This window comes from Vespa crabro, chromosome 17, assembly GCF_910589235.1.
Source record: "Vespa crabro chromosome 17, iyVesCrab1.2, whole genome shotgun sequence".
Lineage (NCBI taxonomy): Eukaryota > Metazoa > Arthropoda > Insecta > Hymenoptera > Vespidae > Vespa > Vespa crabro.
The window spans coordinates 3,143,326-3,168,325 of NC_060971.1; the positions used below are offsets into that span (position 1 = coordinate 3,143,326).

General features: G+C 31.4%; 1 protein-coding gene across 1 annotated transcript in view; it reads right to left on the bottom strand.

The window, feature by feature from the left end:
- Nucleotides 1–139: 139 nt before the first annotated feature.
- Nucleotides 140–25,000, bottom strand: part of LOC124430028 — a 134,224-nt gene continuing 109,363 nt past the window's right edge. The window contains exons 5-6 of the mRNA XM_046976018.1: nucleotides 13,467–13,716; nucleotides 140–1,661 (exon numbers count right to left, since the gene is read on the bottom strand). Coding sequence (XP_046831974.1) covers nucleotides 1,573–1,661; nucleotides 13,467–13,716 — 339 coding nt within the window. The 3' untranslated portion in view covers nucleotides 140–1,572. The remainder of the gene's footprint in view (nucleotides 1,662–13,466; nucleotides 13,717–25,000) is intronic.

The following is a 25,000-nucleotide window of genomic DNA, read 5'->3' on the forward strand; positions in this document are numbered from 1 at the left end:
AGCGTTAACACTTTTGCTATTATCGTCGTTATTTTACATGGTTAAACGCTTCGCAAGGAAAAATCCCGAAGGCATCGGTCCTTTCTCTTCGTCGTCATGTTCGTTAGTTTTCACGTGGAAGACAAGCAGCACTCATGTCTTTCGCGTTTTCCCTTTTTTTTTTTATTTTATCATTCAATGAAATCTAACGAGTATAAAGATCGATCGGTGATCTTATTTGATCGTATTACATTTTCTTGTTCGATATATTTCTTCGCGTTGAAAGTCGACGCAATTCACTGACACGAAACGTTATAATTATTATAATAACGAATACATAAGGGTAAAGGGCAATGCCCCTTTAACCCAGGACTCGTCTAGAGCACGCGAACGTGAAAATTATTTCTTCACACATCTACGCGATCTCGGTGTCGTTGTCGTCGTTTTCGTCATCGTCGTCGTCGTCGTCGTCGTCGTCGTCGTCGTCGTTTTCATCGTCGTCGTTTTCGTCATTTTCGTCGTCGTTTTCGTCATTTTCGTCGTCGTTGTCGTCGTTGTCTTTTCATTTCACCGTTGTCGCCGTATGCCGCATTTATACGTATGTATAGTATAACAATCGTAATGCTTACAAATAGGGAACATACAAAACGGCAAATATACAATCCTAAACGCCTTGGCTTGGCGATACTTAGACCGTTCCTCGAGTTTTCGTTTTGAAACTTTTAACGCTAGAAGTACAGCTGTCCTTGCTCGCAATTGTTCCAAAAAGAAAATAAAGAGGAGAGAGAGGGGGGGGGGAAGGGAAGAGAGAGAGAGAGAGAGATAAAAAATAATATTTTTGCTCCTGAGTAAACTTCAATATAAATAAACGAAACGAATATCCTCGTCCATTTGCCACATCGTGTTGTTCGCTACAACTACTACCATATAAATTCATTCTTTCGTGGATATTGCTTTCATGAAAACGAAAAATAAATAACCTATAGTTCCTTGTTTCTTTTTTTTTCTCTTTTTTTTGTGCCTTTTATCTTTTTTTTTCTCTTTTTTTTTTTTTTTTGATTCTTTTCTTCCATTCCTTCATTTCTTTTTTCTTCTTCTTCTTTTTTCGAAGCATCGTATTTTGATTCTATTGAATTCTGAGTGAGAGGGAAAAGAAAAAAGAAATCTAATGAAATAAAATACAGGTGGAAAGGGGGAGGGGCGGGAATTTTTGGTAATATAAAAGCAATAATAAAAATTGATATTCTTCAAAAACAATTGATATTTTTCAGAAAAAAAGAGAGGGAGAGAGAGAGAGAGAGAGAGAGAGAGAGAAATGTGGGAGGAGGGCAAGAGATAAAAATTGGAGAAAAAATAAGTGAACGATAATGCCGTACTTCACGCGTTAATACATTAAAAAGAGATAAATATATTCATAGCGATCGGACAATATTATTTGTCTCGTTATTTCCTTTCTCCTTTTCTTTATTTCTTTCGAAGAAGAATCGGCTCCTCCGAGTTCTCTTCCTTCCTGTTTGCTTCGTGACTAGTGTGCCGTTCGTCCTGCGACGCTCCTGAACTACTCCCCTTTTCATGATCTCAGGCGTGCCGTGACTATCTTAGGAGCAGTTGAACCATACACAGAAGGAGAAGGATCGTCAGGCAGACAGCACTGTGCGAATTGCATCCGTTCTCAGAGGTTACTGTAACATACGTTCATACGCAATAATATTATTTGTTTCTTTGGTGGAAAAATAATTTCGCGCAATAATAACCGAGAGAGACCATTTTCCTTCGCTTCATTACTTTCTTTCATTTTATCATATAACTCTTAACAAAAAACCGTCTCAGAAAATTTTTATTATATACATATAAGCAAGCACGTGTGTGCAAGCAAAACATTGGAATTTAATTTGTCTTTCTTTCTTTCATTATTTCTTTTTCTTTTCTTTTCTTTTCTTTTCTTTTTTTGGTGTTCTTTCTGTTTTTATTTTCGTTTTTGTTTTTATTTTCTTTTCTTTTCTTTTTTTTTTTGCTCGTTGAACTAGGTAGATAATACACACGTAGTAACAGTTAACTTTATAGGGACTTTTATTATTATACGTACAGTGTAATAATAATTTTTTTTGGAGAGAGAGAGAGAGAGAGAGAGAGAGAGAGAGAGAGAGAGAGAGAAATATAGAAATGTTTTGATATATTTTTGTTAAAATAAATAATTCCTTTTTTTGCTCTTAATAAAGTAGATACTTATTATGAATTTTTTAATAGTAGATATAGAAAAATTGATGATACGTTTTATGCTTAGTGCGAGAAAATAAAAAAGAAGAAAAAAAAAAAAAAAAGAAAAAAAATGATGAAGTACATCTTCATATAACATATTAATTATAAGAATTACGAAATTACACAGAATGAATATGAAAACGTACTTTATATAACGTACATTAATTTTTGCCATGTCAATTAAAAATATCAAAATTTTCTTCGTTCGGTCTAAAAAAAAAAAAAAGAAAAAGAAAAAATGTTACTAAATTTTAAAATGTGCCCGAATGTTTCAGTAACTAATTAAATGTCTTTTAATTAAAAAGTAATACAAATTAATCGAAATCTTTACATTTCGTTCAATCATTGATAATTAATTGTCGAACTCTATCTATCGATCATCGTCATTGAAGTTATTATATTGTAAAAATTAGAATAAATTATTCTAAAGTATTATCATCATTCTAATTTAATTTATTTATTAAATCTAAATTAACATTCTTTAAATATATGCAATTATCAATAAAATATCTATTAATTTTTCTACGTTTAATAATATTGATATCTTCTCAACGTTCAATTTTTTCATTTATTTATCTTTCGATACATTTCAATATTAAAAATCGTAAAAATGTAAAATAATTATTAATTTTTCTATTAATGAAAAAAGTATTTCTGTTAAATTTCACTGACGTAAATTTTAATTGAAAAATACAATATTTTAGTCAAACATAAGTAAAAATCTGTTTTGAATAGTGGAATATTATTAACAGAAAAATTAAATATATATAAAACAAAATACATATTTGCTAAAATATATGTATATATTTAATCGTACGAATGTGTATGTGTGTGTGTGTGTGTGTGTGTTTGAGAGGGAGAAAGAGAGAGATTTTAAAAAATGATTATTTTTTTCGCGAACAAAGAATCATTCCTTTCGTATATCCCTAAATTCATAATTTTTCTTTGGATTGTACACGGAACCTATTTGAGATAAAACGGGTTTTGTTATCGAATCGCCGTCATTGTTCCATCAGAATGCAGACACTGGGGTGGTGACTGATAATTATTTAGTGGCTACCGGTAACTCTATCTATTCTGTCGCAGTGTTCGGTATATGATTGGAGATTGCGTTTGAAATTTGACGAATAGATATCTGACGCGTCGAAAAGCATAGTCCGCTGATAATTGGCAGTATTCCGTTGTGGCAACTACTATATCCGAATTGTTCTTTGACAATGGTTAGGAGAGAAATAGATGTATTAACAAATATATCTATATATATAGGTGTGTATATATACATACACACACATACACACACATGCATTACAAATACGAAGTCTATAAACGTTTCTGAATCGACAATGGGAAACTAATATGAACGTAGTAGTAGATTTTTGTGCTTTAATTAACGCGATATGAATTTCTTTTTTTTTTTTTGTCTTCTTTCTTTTTAATCATTTATTTCTTTATTTTTCTTTTTCATATTATGCGCGTCTTATTTCGATGGATTCTAATTATTTTTTTTTTCTTTTTTTTTTTTTTTTTTTTTTTTACAAAGAAAGAGAAAGAGAGATTTTCTTTATTATTAACTTTATTAATACTTTCGAACAGGTTTTATTTCAAAGCGGGGGGGGGGGAGGGGGGAATTAGAATGAAAAATACTTCGTATACTTAATTTTTAATATATAGCGAGCTAGATGCGAAAAATAAGAGAACGATTTATAGGTATATTGTTTCTCGCAAATGAAAACTCTTGCAAAGACGAAGAAGTTCGGAAGTGCGAATTACATAGCACGTACCTCTACTACGTACTACTGGTTTTATCGTTACAAAAGTTTGTGCATTTGGCAAAGCGATATTTTTCTTTTGTGCATTTCTTTCTAGCGAAATTAAATCGCAACGAAAGGAAATTCCGTTCTGGAGTCAGGGGGAAAACTTCGAAGACGGATATCATTAAGTAGAATTGTGGTAGATTTTATACTTTTCCAGATTTGTTTTTCATCTTTCTAAGAGAAAAAAGTTAACGAGATATAGATAGATAGATAGATAGATATATAGATAAATAGACATATAGATACATTATTATTAGTCATGACTAGTCATATGATCATAAAAATATCAATAATCTAAGATAGAAATAGTATAATACAAAAATATAATCAAATCTACTACTATTAAATATTTAATTAATAAAAGTGACTTCAGTGTCGTCATTACGGCGAAATAAGTAATCTATTTTCAATATGATCCATAAATATATATATATATAAAAAAAAAAAAAAAAAAAAAAAAAAAAAAAAAAAAAAGGCGTGAATAACATTTAAATCATGTAAACATTAATTACACACTCGTTTTCGTTTCTTTTTTCTTTTTCTAATTTCTTAATGTTCTTTACTTTTACAAATCTCAATACTTAATATTTTAGAGTGCAAACGCAAAGGATTAATAATATAATGAATATCGCGACTAATGGGTCTGTATATTATAAAAAAAAATAAAAAAAAAAGTAATAATAATAAAAAGAAAAAAAATCACTACGAGAATATAATACACTTACTTAGATAATTAAATTAATTCAATATGTAAGAAGTAACTATCTAATCTACTTTTCATCATTGATATTGTACTCGTGCGCACGAGAGAGAGAGAGAGAGAGAGAGAGAGAGAGAGAGAGAGAGAGAGAGAGAGAGAGAGAGAGAGAGAGAGAGAGAGAGAGAGAGAGAGACGAGAGTATTACGGATATATTTAGGTAACGAGTTTTACAAATAGCCAACCATACAGGAAAAAGGAATCTTGACGGAGAGAATTGGACGAGAACAGAACATAGAGGATCCAATTGAGAGAGAAAGAAAGAGAGAAAGAGAGAAAGAAAGAGAGAGAGAGAGAGAGAGAGAGAGAGATAGAGAGAACTACGGATTAACAAACTGCAGCACTTATTACGGCAAGGTAATTCACTCTGCAGAAACGAAGACCAATTTGTATTAAACATAGAATAGATAATTAATTCCGGTACAAAGTAGACTCATTTGTGTGTTAAACAGATAGCCATTTAAGTTTTCTCATGTATTTAGAAACCTGAATATCAAGAGGAGGGTCATAAAAAGAATCGAAGGTCGAAACAGGCATTAACCGCCCTTTGTAAGAGAATATTCTCTGCTCACTCACGAGAGAATGAGGGAAAAAAACGGGAGGGGGGAAGGAGGGGGTGCGGGAGTGTGGGACGCGCGGAGGGAGGAGATGATAGAAAGAAAGAAAGAAAGGAAGGAAGAAAGAAAGAAAGAGAAAAGTGGAAAGGAAGGCAATTTTCTAAAAACAGTTTTGTCGATCAGACCAGAGCTCAGAGCTACGTGGTGGGGATCGGGCTAGGGGGAGGGGGTGAGGGAGGAGGAAAAGTCTCCTCCGTAAATAGAAACAGTCCAAGAAAGGCTGAGTGTGAAAGAAATCAAATTACCACGTGTTACGAAACTGAAGTCTTCTAACATCGAATACGATAAGGGGTACAAGACGAGGGGTGACTTACACGATGAGAAAAGAAGTCTCAAGAAAAGTTGAAACTCTTTACAATTGCATTGTAAAATCTAAGGATATCCTTACGTAATGTTACTCATTAGTCCGCAATATATTATTATTATTATTATTATTATTATTATTATTATTATTATTATTATTATTATTATTATTATTATACTTTACAAAGATCCCTTTTTCTACTGGATACACGATAAAAACTTCGAAACGTATGTATTAAAATTATTAATTTTGTTACTCATTAATTGAGAATAAGCAAATGATTTTTTTTTTAAATTTATTTAAGTAAAATCATTAAAAAAAAAAAAAAAAAAAAAAGAAATGCCGGCGAATAAAATATTTAATTAAATATTATCGATGACGAGAAATAAATTATGTATTTTGAAGAACGAGATAGAACCGATATGATTTTAGCAGCAAATAACGATCGCCATGGAAATAGGAATGAAAAGGAAATAATTGAATTAATGATATAAAAACGAGAAATAACGTAAAAAAATTAGACCGATTAAAAAGAATGATTAAAGAGCTATTCAGTTTTATAAATGCAATTAATTCGCATGTCCTTAATTTTCTTTTTTTTTTTTTTTTTTTCCCCTTAATCATTAACAATCAAGAACGTCTCGTTCGTCGTAAGTTAAAATATACGGAATAAGAAACTATCGTATCTGGTTTGATTTCTTAAAATGCAGAATAATATCTGTGGTAATAAGGTCGTAAAAAGAAAATATTCTTTGAAAGATTGTCAAAAAACGATCGAAAAAGGATCGGTATATCGTGAGAGACGTACAGAATTTTCTTCAATGAAATTCTGAAGAGAAGAAGGAGAAGGAGAATAGAAGATTGGAAGAACAGAACGAGAGAGAGAGAGAGAGAGAGAGAGAGAGAGAGAACGAGAGAGTGAGAGGGAGAGAGGGAGAAATTTTATATAAAAAAAAAAAAAAATTCCTAGAGAGCGAGTTCATGAGCCCGTACTTCGAAGTTTCGTATACGAGATCTTGGAAAGTTTTGGAGAAACGATTTACTTAGAATACAACTAAAACTCGTTGCCTCGCTTAGCTTCTATATATGTAGACCACCTTCAGAAGTCTCAGTGAGGCGTCACGAAAAGTAGTTCGCAAGCTAACGTATGGTGAACTCGCGACTTGTTTTGAAAATGAAAGGGGAGTTTAAAGGTGTAAGGAATAGAAAGAGAAATAGAGAGAGAGAGAGAGAGAGAGAGAGAGAGAGAGAGAGAGAAAGGGAGAGAGAGAGAGAGAGAGAGGGAGAGAGGGAGAATCAGGCAAGTCTGCACAACTCTTATAAATATACATAAATTTACATAAACATAAATTCAAAGTATAATAAAGAACATGGAAAAACATTTTGTGAGAGTATAAAAAAAAAAAAAAATTTTAATCACCCACGTTCAAGAGAGAATCGTATCAAAAAAAAATTATTAAATAATTATCTATTTATTTATTTCTTCTTTTTCTTTTAATACCCACATAATTTTCTTTAATCGATCTGACAAGATAGATAGAGAGAGAGAGAGAGAGAGATCCCGCAAAGGAAAAAACAAAATTATTAAATATTTATTTACTTTTTTTTCGTTCTCTTTTTCTTTTTCTTGTCCACCCTCGCCGCTCCCTTTCTTTTCTTTTTCTTAATATCACTATAATTAATTTTCTTACATAAATCAGCGCGTCACCAACGTAGATACATACATTTCTATAATTTATTATTGAAATTAACATTGCCAACGAAAGATAATATATAAATAATATATTCCCTTGTCAATGATCACTGTCAAGGAAGACGCAAAAGGGAGGAAAAAGGAGAAATAGATAGATAGATAGATAGATAAGAGGGTGAAAGAGATAAAATGATATTCCCTTGAGTTTTCTAATACGAAGTAGTTAACATGAGAGGAAAACGGCTTAAATAATCACGTATGCAAGAACCTGATAACGATGCTGCTCGGTTCACGGTTTATCTATGTTCATTGGAAAACCCATGAGAGAGAGACAGAGAGAGACAGAGAGAGAGAGAGAGAGAGAAGGGAAGGGAAGGAGTAGGGAGGGACTAAGGGTTGAGAACAAGAGAGAGAGAGGGTTGGTATAGTATCATCGTATCGACGTCACCATGTTTTCCACCTACGAAAGGAACGTACTCACGCAGCAGTGTCACGCATTCACCGAGTAAGACTCTTGTTACAAAATTACTTGGATAATGAGAAATGGTGAGAAACCTTTAAACATATAACAAAGACTTTCGAAACCCTTTCCGCTTATTCCGTTACTTGTTCTTTATACTCGTGGAAAAGCGTTTCACCCTTGTCTTCCGACATCGTTTTAGAAGTGAAATTGGCAACAAAACTTTTACAATGAAGACAAGATATCTTCTTAACTCATGCAATATCCTTTCTTCCTTCCTCTACCTGTGTGTATGTATATATATATATATATTTCTTTTTTTTTTGATCCTTCACATTCCTTTCGCGTTTTAAACTATCCAATTTAATGTTAAACTTTTTCCTCTTCGATATATAATATTAATGTCATAATAAACGATTAACAATTAACTTATCTATCTGCAAAGAAAAATTTCTCTATGAATAAAATTATATATATATATATATATATATATATATATATATAAATGGATCAGGGAGAATACATTTCGTATGAGTATTAAAAGAAAATATATACATAATGCAGTGCTATTAGATTGTTTGGATAATAGAAGGCTTCGGGTGATAGAGTGTTTAGATAATAGACGTAAATATAATTGTGGTCCTATTGTCATTCTATGCTAACAGAAATAGTCTATTAGGCTAGTTTATATTTCACATTTAGGTATTTAATTTCATTTTCGAAATGTATCAATTTTTGAATGTATTTTCTTCGAATGCCCGAGAAAGAACTAAATTAACGATACGTGGAAACATTTCGAGAAAATTGGGTCGGTCGATTAAAAAAAAAAAAAAAAAAAAAAAAAAAAAAAAAAAAAAAAAAAGAAAGAAAAATATATATATATACGAACAAAAAAGATAAAGAAAAAAAGAAAAAAGAAAAAAAAGAAAAACGTATACACAATGTACCACCGAACACAATAAGTCGACAAAATAGTCCGCTTTGACACGGAATGAATTCCAAACAATTTGCAAGATTTTCCAGAATCAAACACATGGAACGTGCTTGTATAACGTAGATCGATTAGCGTTTTCTAATTCAACGAGTACGCGCGTCAGCATCAACGAAACTACGTGCATACGTTTTCACTGGGATAGACTACTATAATAAAAGTCAATTTTTGTCCGTTGGATACGTAACAGTTTGACGATCCGTATTATTCCCTTTTGTTTTCCTTTCATAGTAACAGCGAATGACTGATGAACGTGTCATCGATCTTGTCGTTTATGTATACGATGAACTCGTGATCGTGATAGTGAACGAAAAGTTTTTAACAAATTTTAATTAGATTTAATTAAAGTATTAATCTTTTTTTATTATGAATTATTTCAATCTAATTTTTGAATATCATACGTCTTTTCATTTATTCTTAATTGAGCGTACATTATTCCTTTAATGTAAGTCAACATGTGGTGCGTGTATCTGTGTTCAATATTTTTCAGATTATTTATTAAAAATAATAATAATAATAATAATAATAAGATCAATATTTTTTGTTTAAATAATAATTGTCATAAGTTATAAATATCTTCTAAAATTCATGTTCTAATATAATATTTTAATAACGTTATAATTAATTAAAAATAATAATTAACTTATATATAAATGCAGAATCTGCGATTATTATTAATAATTTGTAGACATTAATAAAAACTTAAAGTGTTATTGATTACTATACAATGAACTTTGATGTTGCTTTTTTACTCTATTACGATATATTCTTTAGATATTTGAAAGGTGGAACTTTTATTACAAATGAAAATAAATCAATAATAATAATCATCATTTGTTTTATCGCGTTATTAGAATGTATATGAGATTGAATGATTAATTAACATATACATTGTAATTGTTATGTTTGGATCTGTAAATAATTTTACATTTAATGAATCTATTATTATATATTTCTAGGTATTATTTTTAAATTAGACCATATACTACAGTATTTATGTGACCGTGCGAAAGAAGATCGATTACGAGGAAATAATACAAATAAGAATGATTAGAAATGAGTTCTTCTGTGTCGTATGTATTTGAATTGTTCTCATATGACAATATTTTTTAGAGATTACTACACGTGCACACCGTCCAATTGTTTATATGAAATATCGAAAAATGTTATGAAAAAGTAATATTCGTTGAATTTGTATTTTTCATTTGTGAATTTGATATGCTACCATTATAAAAAAAAGAAAAAAAAATGAAAAAAAAAGAAAAATAAATAAATAAAAAATTAAAAATAAGAAAAAAATAAAAAAGAAAAAAAAAATTAAAAATACAACAAAATCTAAAATAAATTCATTTCAATTGCTACTAAATATAATTTTTTGCGAGATGAGAGTACTACAAAAAAAAAAAAAAAGAAAGAAAGAAAAAAGGAAAAAAGAAAAAAAAAATGGAATGCATCTATCTAAAAATGTTTCTTTCAATACTTGTAACTTCCAATAATTTATAATATCTATAAAAATGATTTAATCGATAATAAGGATTCTAATTAATAATAAGGAATCTGATTTCAATAGAAAGAAGCATATCCCTTTTAAAATGTGATTTTACATGAAATAAAAGCCATAAATGAATATCTAGATAGGAACTACATTTTGCAATTAATAACATACATTGTTGAGAATATAATTGCAGTTAAAAAAAAAATTGCACTTCGCGGCAACAATACGTACTCATTAGAATACAACAACAACAACAACAACAACAATAAAAAATTGTGCTAAGCTTTGCCAGAATAAAACAAAAGAGTTGAAGATTAAAGCAGTACAATCACAGTTCGATTATCGCATATTCTCTCTCTATAATGGACAAATACTATTCACAAATACTAAATCATTCACAAATTCTAAATCAAATAAATTTTATGCTATTGTAAAACAGACTATAAAATTCCGAAATGAGTAAATACATTCCTTTTACAATTTAAAAAAAAAAAAAAAAAAAAATGACGTTAATACAATTTCTTTTCTCGTCATAATTATTTCATTAATAATACTTTATAATAATTATCCATAATTGTGTTACATTCATTTCTAAACAGAAAATTCAATAACAGTATTATTTCAACTCGTACTTAAAAAAAAAGAAGAAAAAAAAAAAAAAATAAAAAAATACACGAACTTCCTTAAACGAACTAAAACTGTGGGGGCGCGGAGGGGGATGGGGGAGACGAAATAAGATTTAAAAAGTACTCGTGTAACTACAAAGTTAATATAAAGATCTTCGCTTAATAAAAAAATTTACCTCTTATCCCAAAATTTTAAATTTCAATCACTCTTCTACTATTTCGAATTTCTTTGAAATTTATTTTTCTAATTTTTAATACGATCCCCAATTTGTCTAATATTAAAGTTGGCCCAATTAAAACGTATTCGCCGAATACCTACGTAGAAATATTGTTATCGTGAAAATTGGATCGATAAAGAGAATCGAAGCAATTTCGATCGATATGAATATGATAAAAAAGGTAGAAAGCAAGAGGTTGCGAAAAAGGAAGAGTAAAAAAGAAAAAGAGAAAGAGAGAGAGAAAAAAGAGAGAGAGAGAGAGAGAGAGAGCGAAAGGATCGAAAAGGGCTCGGTATTCGAAAGGTAATAGGACCGGAGGTTATACCCGTGGCCGCTCAATTAAATCTCGTCGACGTCGCGTGCAGGAAGCGAGTTCAGCTTGTACCGGAGGCTTCCTTTTCGATTTCCAGTGGGTGGACCCTCTCAAAATTTATTAGCTCGTGCGCTCGACCGTCTAATCCTCGGGTAGCCAGGCCGAGCGTGCAACTATTACCTGCACTCGTCGCGGCACTCGTGTAACCGAGATAGCCTTCTCTCTCTCTCTCTTTATCTCTCTTCATCTCTCTTTATCTCTCTCTCTCTTTATCTCTCTCTCTCTCTCTCTCTCTCTCTCTCTCTCTCTCTCTCTCTCTTTCTCTATCTCTCTCATGCTTTCTCTTCTCTACTTTCCCCTTCTCTTCCTCTTTCTCTTCATCCTCATCGGACACAGAGAGAATCAGCAAGGGGTTTGGTAAATGTTTAATACCTATGAGAAAATGGTTCGTTGCATATCGCAAGAGTATAATTGAGATTATATTCGGTGTAATAGTCACTTTTGAATACGGATTCCTATAAAAGATAGTTACGTCAATAATTAGCATTTCCATTGGTAGAATTGTTAAACTCATTCGCAAGAGAATCCATGGCACGGGTTAGTTTTCTGTGATGTAGTTATTGGTGTATACAAAGTATATTTTTACCATTCAGTTTTATTTGATAACAAACCCATATACGTACCGTATCCATATTTTTGATATAACCTTTGAAATATAAACGGGTTTTTTTTCCTTTTTTTTTTTTTTTTTGTTCCCCCAAAAGCCCACACGTAACGATGGACTTTTAAACCAGCAGACTTGTATATTTTTATAATAATAGGATGTGTTTCACGTATCGAAACAAAATTGTATAAACGAAATGGTATTGGACAATCGAAAACGTATAGCCACCGGCATGAAAAGATAATTGGTTTTGGAGACACAAGTTTAACGGGCAACGCCGAAATTCGACCTGATATCGCTCGATTTCCTTATCAACGAGATTTATCATAATTTACGGCTCAAATGGATAGCTTATCTTTTTACTATCGAACGATAACTTACGCTCAACGGATTACCTTGCAATTAATTCGATTAATATTTATCACAGGATCATCTCTTTCTCTTTCTCTTTCTCTTTCTCTCTCTCTTATTTTTCGAAACATGATGTTTCTACAGTTTTCTGTGTTTCTATTATTTATTATTTATTATTTATTATTTATTATATTTTTGTTTTCAAAGAATTTAATGTCACGTGAATTTTATTCTGACAATGATACTATGTTTCATTACTATGAATATATTATTACGGGCTTATTACACTCGCTTATTCTTGACATTTTCGTTAGTTCGTTGAAAATCCTTTAATTTCCGGTAATAAAAAACTGCACAATATTGCATAGAAAAGAAGAAAAAAAAAACATGATAAGGACTGCAAAGATCAGATCCAATTTTGTTCATTCTATAGAGAATTCATCATAAAAGTTAAATTCTAAAATATTACGTTTGCTAATTATTTAACCAAAAAGAAGAAAAAAAAAATCAGTAAATACTTATCAATAGGCGAACTAAATAATACAAATACGTACACGAATAAACATTTTTTTTTTTTTTTATATATATATATTCACAATTTCATTATTTTATTTATAAGAGTAAAAAAAAATTTTTAATAATAGTCGTTAAATATTGCATAAATAACTTGATTATTTACACCGTTATCTAGTTATCTACGTTATTGGAAAAAATTTTTTTTTATTCCGCGCCACTCATTATATAATAATTATTATAATAATTAATACGTAAAGTTTATAACTTTAATCGGTAATATCATCGTAACAACAATCAACTTGAATCAATGTAATTTGTTTAGACTTATCGACCAATTCTTTCCCTCTTATTCTCTCTTTTTCTCTTTCTAATTTGAATAAAATAAAAGGAATTAATTTATGATATCTACCTCTTTCAGGTACAGGTTCACGTAACCCAGTGCCCAATTGTATCTCATTCGCGGACGAATATATTCCAGGGATTTGTGCGGTACAACGTAGATTCAACTGGCCGTTCGTATAGTAAAATAGTTGAAGTGGTAGACTGAGGGCGATCCACTGTTGTTGCTGCTGCTGCTCGCTGGAAACTCCAGTGCCCTCTCTACGATGATCTCGTTTCTGCTGTTCGTGTTCCTCCTGATTCTTCGAGATCGCTGCCACCTGCGGGAAATCAAGATGGAAATCAAGATGGAAATCAAGCGTGAATTTAAACTTGAAGATTTTCGATGCCAACCCAATGGTAGGAACCGTCATTTGAAAACCAGGGGGAACCGAACATTTTGCTTTTGCGAACAACCACGAGAAAACGTTTATGCGAACGAGAGAAGTCGGCAAAAAGGCGACGCAGTGAAGTCAAGGAAATGTAAATCTGCTTTTAACGAAATCCTTTCATCTGGAATCGACTCCCTCGTCGGCTATTTTCTCTTTACTTCCAAGCACAAAGCCAACGCCATCTTACTCCGACGAATAAGTCTTTCATGCTAGTTTCGCCCTATACTACTACTACGCTGTTGTTGCTGCTGCTGCTGCTGCTACTACTACTACTACTACTACTATTACTACTACTTACTATTACTTATTTTATCTCTTTCTAGACCTTAGAAATCCTCATTTTCAAGCTTTACATTCCCATTTACGTGCAATAATGTTCTCATGTCAGCTACGAAGATCGGACTGGTTCGACGAAACAATCCAATCCGTACGAATTCTAAGTTTCTTAATGTATCCGCATTCTGCATCTTGTTCTTGTTATTATTGAAATGACGAAGATAGCCGACGTTATAAGTGAGTTAGTCATTACGAAAGAGACGTAGAATATTCTTGAAAATTAATTTTCCTCGAACAGCTTTTCTCCTTTCAAAAATTACTTATCAACTGTGTACAACTAAAAGGAATAATGATAAAACGATCCTCTTGTAATACAATCCGATTTAATTTCCGACGATCAAAAGAAACCACATTGAAGGCCGTAGAAATGATTTCTATGAAAAAGGGAGGACACATTTCGAGGATCCAGTTTCTCTAACAAGAACGAGACTTTCGAGCCAGTCTCGTTTTCTCTCGTTTCACGAGAGTTCATGTTATGAACAATCCTACGATTTGTCAACCGGAAGATCCGTCACTGACTTTCCCTTCTTTTTTCTTCCTTTCTTCGTCATTTATATATATATATATATGCCTTTTAGTTTCAAGATACGGCAATGCGACGATTAGAGTTATGCACGCTTGAAAATTCATAATAGAGCCTAAAAAAAATAATGATCATATATTTTAACGAGCATATAATTATTATACTATCATTGATCGTAGGTCGGAATATTTTTTAATAGTTTTATTTATTTATTTATTTTTTTTTTTTGTTCAAAATTTTCAATCCTATGTTAATTACGTCTAAATATAATTTATTATATTTAAGCTTAATTTAAATCGTTATCCGTATATATAGCTTGTTTTATATTAATTTACAATTTATTCGCTGTGTCAATTTTCATTTATTTACTGTTTATTTTGAAATCTCAGTTATTTATTGATTTTATGTTATTTTATCCTCAATGATACATTTATTTCTATTTGTATAATAACGTTTAGTAATTTTTTTATATATTATATAAAAAATATATATAAACACATATAAATTCATTATATGCATGTGCAGTGAAAATTATAAATAAAAATATGAAAGAAGATATGAAAATGAATATCGTACGAGCGATGATTGTTTAAATTGTTATTTTATTTATCAGCCATTTGAATTTTACAATTTTTATTTTTCTTTTTATTTTTTTTTTTTTTTATTATTTTTTATTTTGCTATTTTTTATATTTTTTTTTATGTTTTCTTTCTTTCTTTTTTTTTTTTTTTTTGTAAGAAACCTTTATCAAATCGTGATAACATTTAGAAAATGTTATCACGCGTTGATGAAAATGCTAAAATCTATTACTTTAAATATGTTAGATATTATTTTAGAATAATTAATTTCTTTCGAATCGGGATATTATTTTAGAATAATTAATTCCATTTTTTAGTGTTTCATACGTTTTATTAATTTTTTTACGGTTAATTAAATTTTCATTAATTAGTTTATTAGCGTTTTTTTTTTTTTTTTTTATACTGTAGGTAAAATCTGATGGGTTTTTTCTTATTAGTTTCCCTTTGATCCTAATTCCGTACTTTCGCAGCCAGTTAATCAGTATGCTCTATTAATTTTGTCCTTATATCTTTTTATATGCTTCATGATTTTTTTTTCCTTTCCGAGGAAAATTATCTCGCTTCCGAACTACCATGATGTATAGGTATTTGCACCGATCTAAAAATGATCGCCAAAAGATAATTAATCTTAACTATGTGAAATTTTTTCCTATTATACATCATAGCAATATTAGATCCAAACAGATTTTATTATCGTTCTGTAAATTAATTTATTTCAACGCTTTTTAATCTTTATATTTTCTGTCATTGATTTAATATTTTCTCTTTCTTTATATATATAAATTTAGTATTTTAATCATAAGTTTAAACATTTTATGTATGTCATGAAAATTCAAATAAGGTAAGCTAAATTTTCCTTAAAAAGAAAAAAAGAAGAAAGGAAAAAAAAAAAAGAAAAAAAATGAGCCTGAAAATATGATAAGATAATATTGACATATAAAAATATTCAAAATTATTACGTAGATATTGTTATCGTATTAAAATTTCTTACATCTCAGATATTTCTCCAACCTGAAGAATATTATTATATCAAATTATTTCCTATTCTAATCTGTTAAATTTATTCTTTTGTATAAAATTGTAAAGAAAAAAATAGAAATAAAAAATAAAAAAAGAAAAACGAAAAACAAAAAGAAGAAACCATCAGCTATTTAATTGAAATCATTTATTATTATTATTATTATTCTTTTTTTTTTTTTTTTTTTTTCTTGAAAATATTACGTTTTAAATAATTATTTTTCTTCTGATACCAGAGGATAAAGGAAATTTTTGTATGGCAGGTGATTATTTCATAGGAACGAACGAGGGAATGAGGGAAAATTCGAAAACGGGACACGACGGAGCGCATAAAATTTAATCTCAAGAGTAAAGCGGATGAAAACGATTATACTCGTCTTGAATACAGTTTACGAGGAAAAGCAGGAAAAGCAGGAAAAGCAGGAAAGGGTTCACTGTGTCTCTAAGTGACGTGGCCTTTCTTCTAGAATATCCTCGGGAAAGCACCGCGGAAAATCGAGAAAATGTTTCCCTCGTGAGAGATTAAGTGAGACGTCGACGATGGGAATTGAAAGAGAAAGAGAGAGAGAGAGAGAGAGAGAGAGAGAGAAAGAGAGAGAGAGAGAGAGAGAGAGAGGAGAGTGAGAGAGAAGAAGGTTATAAGAGGGTTGAGAGGGTGTTGGCAAGGTGCGAACACGAAGACGACAGTGATGCAACAACAACGTTGGAAGACAGAGTTCAAAACTACCAAAGTCACTCAATGACAAAGGCGAGATCATAGCGAGGACTGAGTAGCAACCAATACTTTATCTCTCGGTAAGTTTAAATACAATTCGAGAGGAGAATAAAGTTGATTCCAAATTTCTTAGGTGGATCTTAAAAATCAATTTTCTCTTTCTCAAGAGGACTTTTTCGGACTAATTTTTTTCTTTTTTTTTTTTTTCTATTCTTTTTTCTTTTCTTTTCTTTTTTTTTTGTTTTGTTTTCAAATTATCAACAAATTTCTAACGCTTACATTAATGGCTTTACAAATGTGAAAAGAAAAAGAAAAAAAAAAATAAATAAATAAAAAAATAAATAAATTAGTCGAAAAAGTGTCGTTATATTAAAAATCGAATGATTGATCTTTAAAAGAAACATAAAAATTTTCGGCCCATATTTTGTATTTATTGAAAATAATCGAGTAAATTTTTCTTTTTTTTTTTCTCTCTTTTTTTTTTACTTTCTTTAACTTTCCTCGCTATAACTTTTCTTTCATTTATTCGTTATAAATAATAATTTCTTCTCATTGGCAACGTTGATTTGATTCGTTTTTCTTTCTCTCTTTTTCTTTTCTTTTTTTCGTTTCAACCATCATTTTAATCGCTCACGTATTCATGTACGTACAGATATATATATATATATATATACACTTTGAAAGCAATTACAATAAAGTTGCTTTTTGCTTACTCGTTTTAACTATTTAAATTAAAAGTCGACGCTAATCTTATAATGCATAAAGATCAATATATAACGTAATCTTTTAAAGGTACCTATTATTTGCAAAACAAAAACAATATTTCAATTACTTTAACCAATTCAATGATTGCACGTGATCAATTAAAATAAGATTGATCGATTAATAACATACATACGTACAACAATATATCATAAAACATAATAACTTTATATATTTTACTCGATGTATTATCTCGAATTAGAAAATCTTCTCTGAGAAAGAAAAAAAGAAAAACAGGGAAAAAGAAAAAGAGAAATTTCTTGAATTATATCTTCAAAATACTTCTATCAAATTATTTTTATAATGCATTCGCATCCTAATGTATTTTCTTCTTCTTCTTTTTTTTTTCTTTTTGTTTTTTTTTTCTTTTGTCAGTGCATTAAATAAAGCACTGAACGTTATGAGAGTCACAGAAAAGCTCTCGATATTTTCTTCTTCCACGAATGGTGAATGTCGAGAGGTAATGTCGTGACATGGAGAATAAAAGGAATTGTAATTAGAAGAGACGAATAAGAGAGAAGTAGGAAAGAGATTGTGGAACACATAGACAGACGAAGAGAGAGAGAGAGAGAGAGAGGGAGAAAGAGGGGGGAGAGGAGACTAGAAGAGAAAGCAAAGACGCGACCACTTAGAAATGCAGGAGGTCTCGCGCAACGAGTTGGGGTAAGCGCAAACGAGCTACGCCTTCGAAGGTTAAACCCGGTGTGTACCGTTCAATTAGAGAAAACCAAGAAAACGATTCAACCGTGTTACGTCTTGGAGCATGCACGGTTTGAATGCAAGTTCGAACTTCAAGGAGAAGGTGCAGCTGAGGAGGAGTTCGAGTTTAGTCAGGAAGGGAGAGTAAAGAGAGAAGGAGATTCTTCGAAGGTAGAACTGAAGGAACGAAGCCTGAGAAAATGTATAGCGAGTGAGAGGTAACTAAATGGGAATATAAAATAGAGAGAGAGAGAGAGAGAGAGAGAGAGAGAGAGAGAGAGAGAGAGAGAGAGAGAGAGAGAGAGAAAGAGAGGAGAGAGAGAGAGAGAGAGAGAGAGAGAAAGAGAATATCTAGGTAGTTGAAAACCGGTGACAGACTTAACAGAAGGTTGAGACAAGGAAGATGACGCTATCATGTTACTCTTCTTCTTCTATAGAATAGAGACAATGATTGTTGAACAAACGATGCAGTTTACGACAAGGGAAGATGATCACGTAAATACCACGTCTTCTTGACATGTTCTAAACCTGCGGACGGTCCGTTATCAGATATATACACACACACATACACATATCGGATTCACAAGGTGCTACGAGAATAGCAATGACAGCGGGTTACGTTTTAGACCGAAGGAGGAGACTCTTATAGCACGAGAAAGCGTTTCCATTCCTCCAAATCTACTGAGACAACACTTCTCCTTTCATTTCCTTCTCTCTCTCTCTCTCTCTCTCTCTCTCTCTCTCTCTCTCTCTCTCTCTCTCTCTCTCTCTCTCTCTCTCTCTCTCTCTCTCTCTCTCCATCTTTCTATCTCTCTCTCTCATTTTTTCTTTTTCTCTATCAACCTTGTTGCGAATTGCACCTAAGGGCGTTGTCTTGAGAAACCTCTGCAACGTCAGTTTGTTTCCAGAATTTATGTTAGAAACGACTTCTTGACTTCTTGAAATGAAGTGTGTGTGTGTGTGTGTGTATATATATATATATATACACATACACTTGTGTATTTATATATATGAGATTTTTATATAAGGAGTTTAATAGTTTAAAGTTTATACAATTCTTAATACATTTTATGTAAGGTTAATTTCTATGTAAATGGAAAATATTTACGTTTACATATTGATCACTGTGCATCATTGTTTGAAATACAATATTATATTTAAAAAAAAATTTCTAAAGGAAATAAAAATATGATATACGTATCCATAATATTATATTCAATTTATATTATATTCAATTTATATTGTATTCAATATTATATTAAGCTTGAAATACGTATAAAACGTGTGTAGTGCAAAAAGTGGACCGATTACTCAAGAGTTAAAATTGAAAGTGACAATGATGAATTCACTCTCGTTTGTGGAATTTGATAATCGGATTAAATTCAAAAAAACTACCCCTATTCTATGTTCTACATACGGGGATAAAATATACGCTCTTTAATTTTTATTTATGAAACATTTAGTTGTTGACTTTCATTTAAATTTATAAATATTTTAAGATAAAAAAATGTTTAAAAAAAAGAGAAACAGAGAAAGAGAGAGAAAGAAAGAGAGAGAGAAAGAGAGAGACAGAGAAAGACAGAGAGAGAGAGAGAGAGAGAGAGAGAGAGAGAAAGACAGAGAAACAAATTTTTATTTTTAATTTTTGTTTCTCGTATTATTTACACTTTTAGCTTCAAACTCTTTATTCATATATTCAATGAATTTTTACGGTTGATTTTTTTTTTTTTATATTATCAATATTACCGTACAATATTCCGCGTGATATCAATATTTACAATTTATTTATGTTAATACGACACATGAATAAATATATGTATATAAATCATATAGCGTGTAATTTTTTAATGTGTATCCTCGTTTTCTTCATCGCCATCATCGTTTTAAATATAATCCAGAGATTACGCAGATAGAATCTCCAATCAAATTTCATTTCTATGCAAAATGTTTACTCTTCTCCACGCTTATCCCCGTTATTAACACGTTCGTCTTTTTCCCTCCGTATTTTTTTTTTTATTTACGCTGATAAAAGAAAAGACTGATCCTGTTTATCACATCAACGACACGATTTCTCTCCTAGATATTATCGCAACATGAACGACGAATTCCCATGCAACGTCGTAACGAATAGTTTCATTCCCAGGCAATTTTTCATTTATTAAAAGACAACAAAAAAAGAAAGATGAAAAGGTATATAGAAAGAAAGAAAAAAAAAAAAAGAAAAGAAAAGAAAAGAAAAGAAAAAAAAGAGAAAAAAAAAACAGAAAGAAAATAAACAAACATAAAATATCCAGAGTGTAAAAGGAGAATACACACTCACACACACTCACATTTTCTAGAATTCTCATGAACGCAAACTCACGGTCAAAGGATCTATTTTCATGAGTATACATGCTCGCGTTTTACATAAAAGACACGGATTACCAAGGAAATAAGTATATATATATATATATATATATATATATATATATATATATATATATATATATATATATATATGTAGATGTGGAAACGAGAGGGATGAAATAAGAAGGGATAGAGGGGTAAAAGGAAGAAAGGGTGATCTTCGTGCGCGTTGCATTTTCATTCTTTGTCAAAACATCTCTGACGTTTCCGCGATATCACCGCGATTGTTGACATTCCATACCAAGCGGGATAGAATTCGAAAGCCATCCACGATCTTTCCTTACGCTTCTATCTGGAAAATTTTCATCGGTAACCCAGGGACAACCACCACCACCACCACCACTACCACCACCACCACCAACTCTACCACGACCGTCAGTACCATCACGACCATTACTACCAACCACCAACCAGTACCACCACCACTATCACTAGTATCTTTTTCTTTCGTAAGCGTAAAAGGCAAACGTACGGGAATCCCCGATGTTCCCGAATTCCCTTCGAGGTATCCCACCGCGACTGAGAACGCTTGCAAATTCCAAAGCCACGATAGAAAGTGCAAGAGAAAGATAGAGTTAGAGATAGGATGAGTTGGGTGAGTATGAAAGAGAGAGAGAGAGAGAGAGAGAGAGAGAGAGAGAGAGAGAGAGAGAGAGAGAGAGAGAGAGAGAGATAGAGATAGAGAGAAAGAGCGTTTCGTATTTTATATATGCATCTACATATATAGATGTAGGTGTGTATACAGTCAAAGTTGTATACTTTAACGTATACCTGTGAGAAAGGGAAAGAGAGATAATTCAACGCTTCTCTATTTCTCTTTTCCCCTTTTGTCACTTGCAGAAATTCTACGAGTATTCGAACGCAAATAACATTCTCTTCGTAGTGTGCGTTATATACGCAATGAGAAAGGGAAAGATCGTATCTATCAAACGGTCGAGATGAGGGAGAGGGAGAGGGAGGAAAGGAGACATAGAGAGAAAGCAACGAACGAGAAAGCAAAATACGATTCTCTCTCTATCTCTCTCTCTCTTTCTCTTTCTCTTTCTCTTTCATTCTAACTATGTAGAGAGTTTGAAGGAAAAGCCCATTGCTCGTTCAATCGATCCTATGTCCTTTATAGGGTTACTTGTCCGTGCTAAAGTATCATTCTTCTATCCCTTTCACAACCCTTATATTTCGACGATGCGTCTAGACTTTGGACTGACTTACTTCACTTTGTATGAGCAACGATTGTGACGCGAACGACTTAAGAATTTGTATGCCTTCGGTATTTTAATCGAACGTCGATTTCACTTTATATTTCTTTCGTTTATTTACGTTCGAATAAAGTCGTACGATTGAATCTAATTGATTTTATGGGGGAAAAAAAATCGATGCTCTTTCTTTTTTTCTCATACTTTTTTTTTTCTTTTTTTTTCTTTTTTTTAGCACTATATTTATAGCGATAATTAGCCGTTAACGCAATCTTAATTCGGTTTTTTTTTTCTTGTTTTTTTTCTTTTTCTTTTTTCTTTTCCTTCTTTAATTCATAATTTTCTATGAACATCATTATGTGAATTCTATTTTACGAGAACGATTCTAATCAATTATTCCTTCATCTAACGTTTATATTGTCTCATATATTTTTCATGATATTGGGGAGAAAAAGTTATCAAGATTGTAAAGTATACGATATTTTATATATTTATGTATTAATGTATTTATATGTTTCCTTCTCGATATACATTTTTATACAAGTTTTACTAACAAGTTATATAATATTTTGAAATTGTACTTAGATTTGAGAAATTGATCATTTAAACATCGTATCTCCTTTAAAAGTAATACATTCTCGTTGAATGGATATAATAGGAAACAAGATTTAAGAAAAAAAAAAAAAAAAAAAAAGAAAAAAAGAAAAATGAAAAAAAAAACGAAAAAAGGCTTTTACTGTTACAAATGTAATTTATAAACTTTTTCATCTATATATATATATATATATATATATATATATATATATATATATAAAATTTGTATATACACCTTTCGTACATTTTTTTTTCTTCTCTTTTTTTTTCTTACTTTATATATCTCCTATTGGATTTATTTAACTTATACTAAGTAATAAAAAGAAAATTTGCCGAGTTATGTTTGATACGGAACTTTCTCTTACATACACGAAAGAAATCATAAGTTTCGATTAGGGAAGAAGAAGAAGAAGAAGAAGAAGAATAAGAAGAAGAAGTAGAAGCAGAAGAAGAAGAAAAAGAAAAATAAAAGAAACAGAAAGGAAGGGTTCTCGAAATCTCAAAGTGATAGAGAATCGACGACAACGAGAATGAGAACGAGGACGAGAACAAGAACTACTCGTAGGTTCCTACCAAATGAAAGAAAATAAAGACCCATAAGATCGATTCTAACGATTCCTTCTTTACTTCAACTCTCTCAATGAGGGTTTACTTGTCCGTATAAAAGAGAAAAAGAAATAAGTGAGAGAGCGAGAGAGCGAGAGAGAGAGAGAGAGAGAGAGAAAGTGTCTTTGAAATCAACGACGGTACAGATTCCTCTTATTCTCTTATATTCCCTCGGAATTTTCTCTCCCCCCACCCCTTTTTCTTTTTCTTCCTTTTATATTTTTCTTTCCTTCGAGATAACCATTGGTTGAAACTGAGTTTATTTGGTCCATAGTATTATATTCTATAGGTTCCCGATAGATGTTCTCAGTACCAATGATCTATGGAGCCTGATCTGATCCACCTACTCCTATACTGCTGCACGGAATGACGCGTCTACATGCGGTTTTGCACATGCGAATACGATAAATCACAGTGAATATGAGGTCGAAACCGAGCATGCATGGGAGAGGGGAGGAGAGTAAGGGGTCACCATTCGAAACAGGTCGAACGTCCATGGCAAGCGTTTGCAGTTTCTCTCTCTCCTCTGATGTGTCCTCACCTCCTCTCTCTCTCTCTCTCTCTCTCTCTCTCTCTCTCTCTCTCTCTCTCTCTCTCTCTCTCTCTCTCTCTCTCTCTTGCATTCAACCTCTCTCCGTTTCTCTCCCTCTCCGTAAACCCACCCCTCTCCCCTTGCAACTTACTGATCGATGATTCTCTAATGGCAGCTGTTGTCGTTTCTAACGGACACGGTGTCACCTGACACTTACAAAATTAAGAGCTACCGCCATAAACATATTTCATGAGGAAATTAATCCTACTGTTATGGCCAATCCTATATATAAGAGGATCCATTTTCCAATAGTAAAGGAGACAAGTAGATATTATCGATATATCGGACAAACGTTTCGGCTTATCGGAATAAAATATAATAACGAGACGATATCGAAAACATTTCAAGAGACAGAGAGAAATCGTTAAAAGAAGAAAGATATATATATATATATATATATATATATATATATATGCATATAGACAATACATTTGTATATACCTCTTCGATATTTCTTTTTTTTATCTCTCTCGTTTTTTTTTTCTTTTGTTCTTTTTCTTATTTCTTTCCTTTCATTCCATTGTATAGGCTTGTTTCTCTCTCCCTCTCTCTCTCTCTCTCTTTCTCTCTTTTCTTTTTCATTTTTTTCCTCTTTTTTTTCCTTTTCTTTTCCACCCATAAAAATCATTGAACGCGGAAGGATGAATTTAAATCGTATCGTTTCATGAGAACGCCAGGTTTCAAGCCGTTGGATGCGTTAGTCAAAAGGGGTAGGTTTCGATAATACCACCAACGCGGATCGACTTTCTTTCGAGTTACCACAAAATGCGTGACGTTCGAGCTTTCACAGGAGAACCTGTCGAGTACAGTACTGGCTTTACGTGAAAACCATTTTCGAATAAATATGATAAAGAGATAATACGATTTATCATGTTCCCGTTTTAACTTATATCCGTTTATGTCGTATTACGACATGTAAATGAGTTAATGGAATAAAAATGATAGTTTCAATTTTTACAATTTTATTGTTAAATTTATTAAATATCATTAAATATGTCGAAAATCTTTCGATATTTTATCTCGTTTAAGTTATCGACATTTGGCAGAACCAACACAAACCTCTTATTTCATGAAATTCGCGTTTCATGGAGTAACGTAAATGTAGATTTTGTCATAGATTTTCTGACATGGAAGGTTCGTAAATACGAAGAT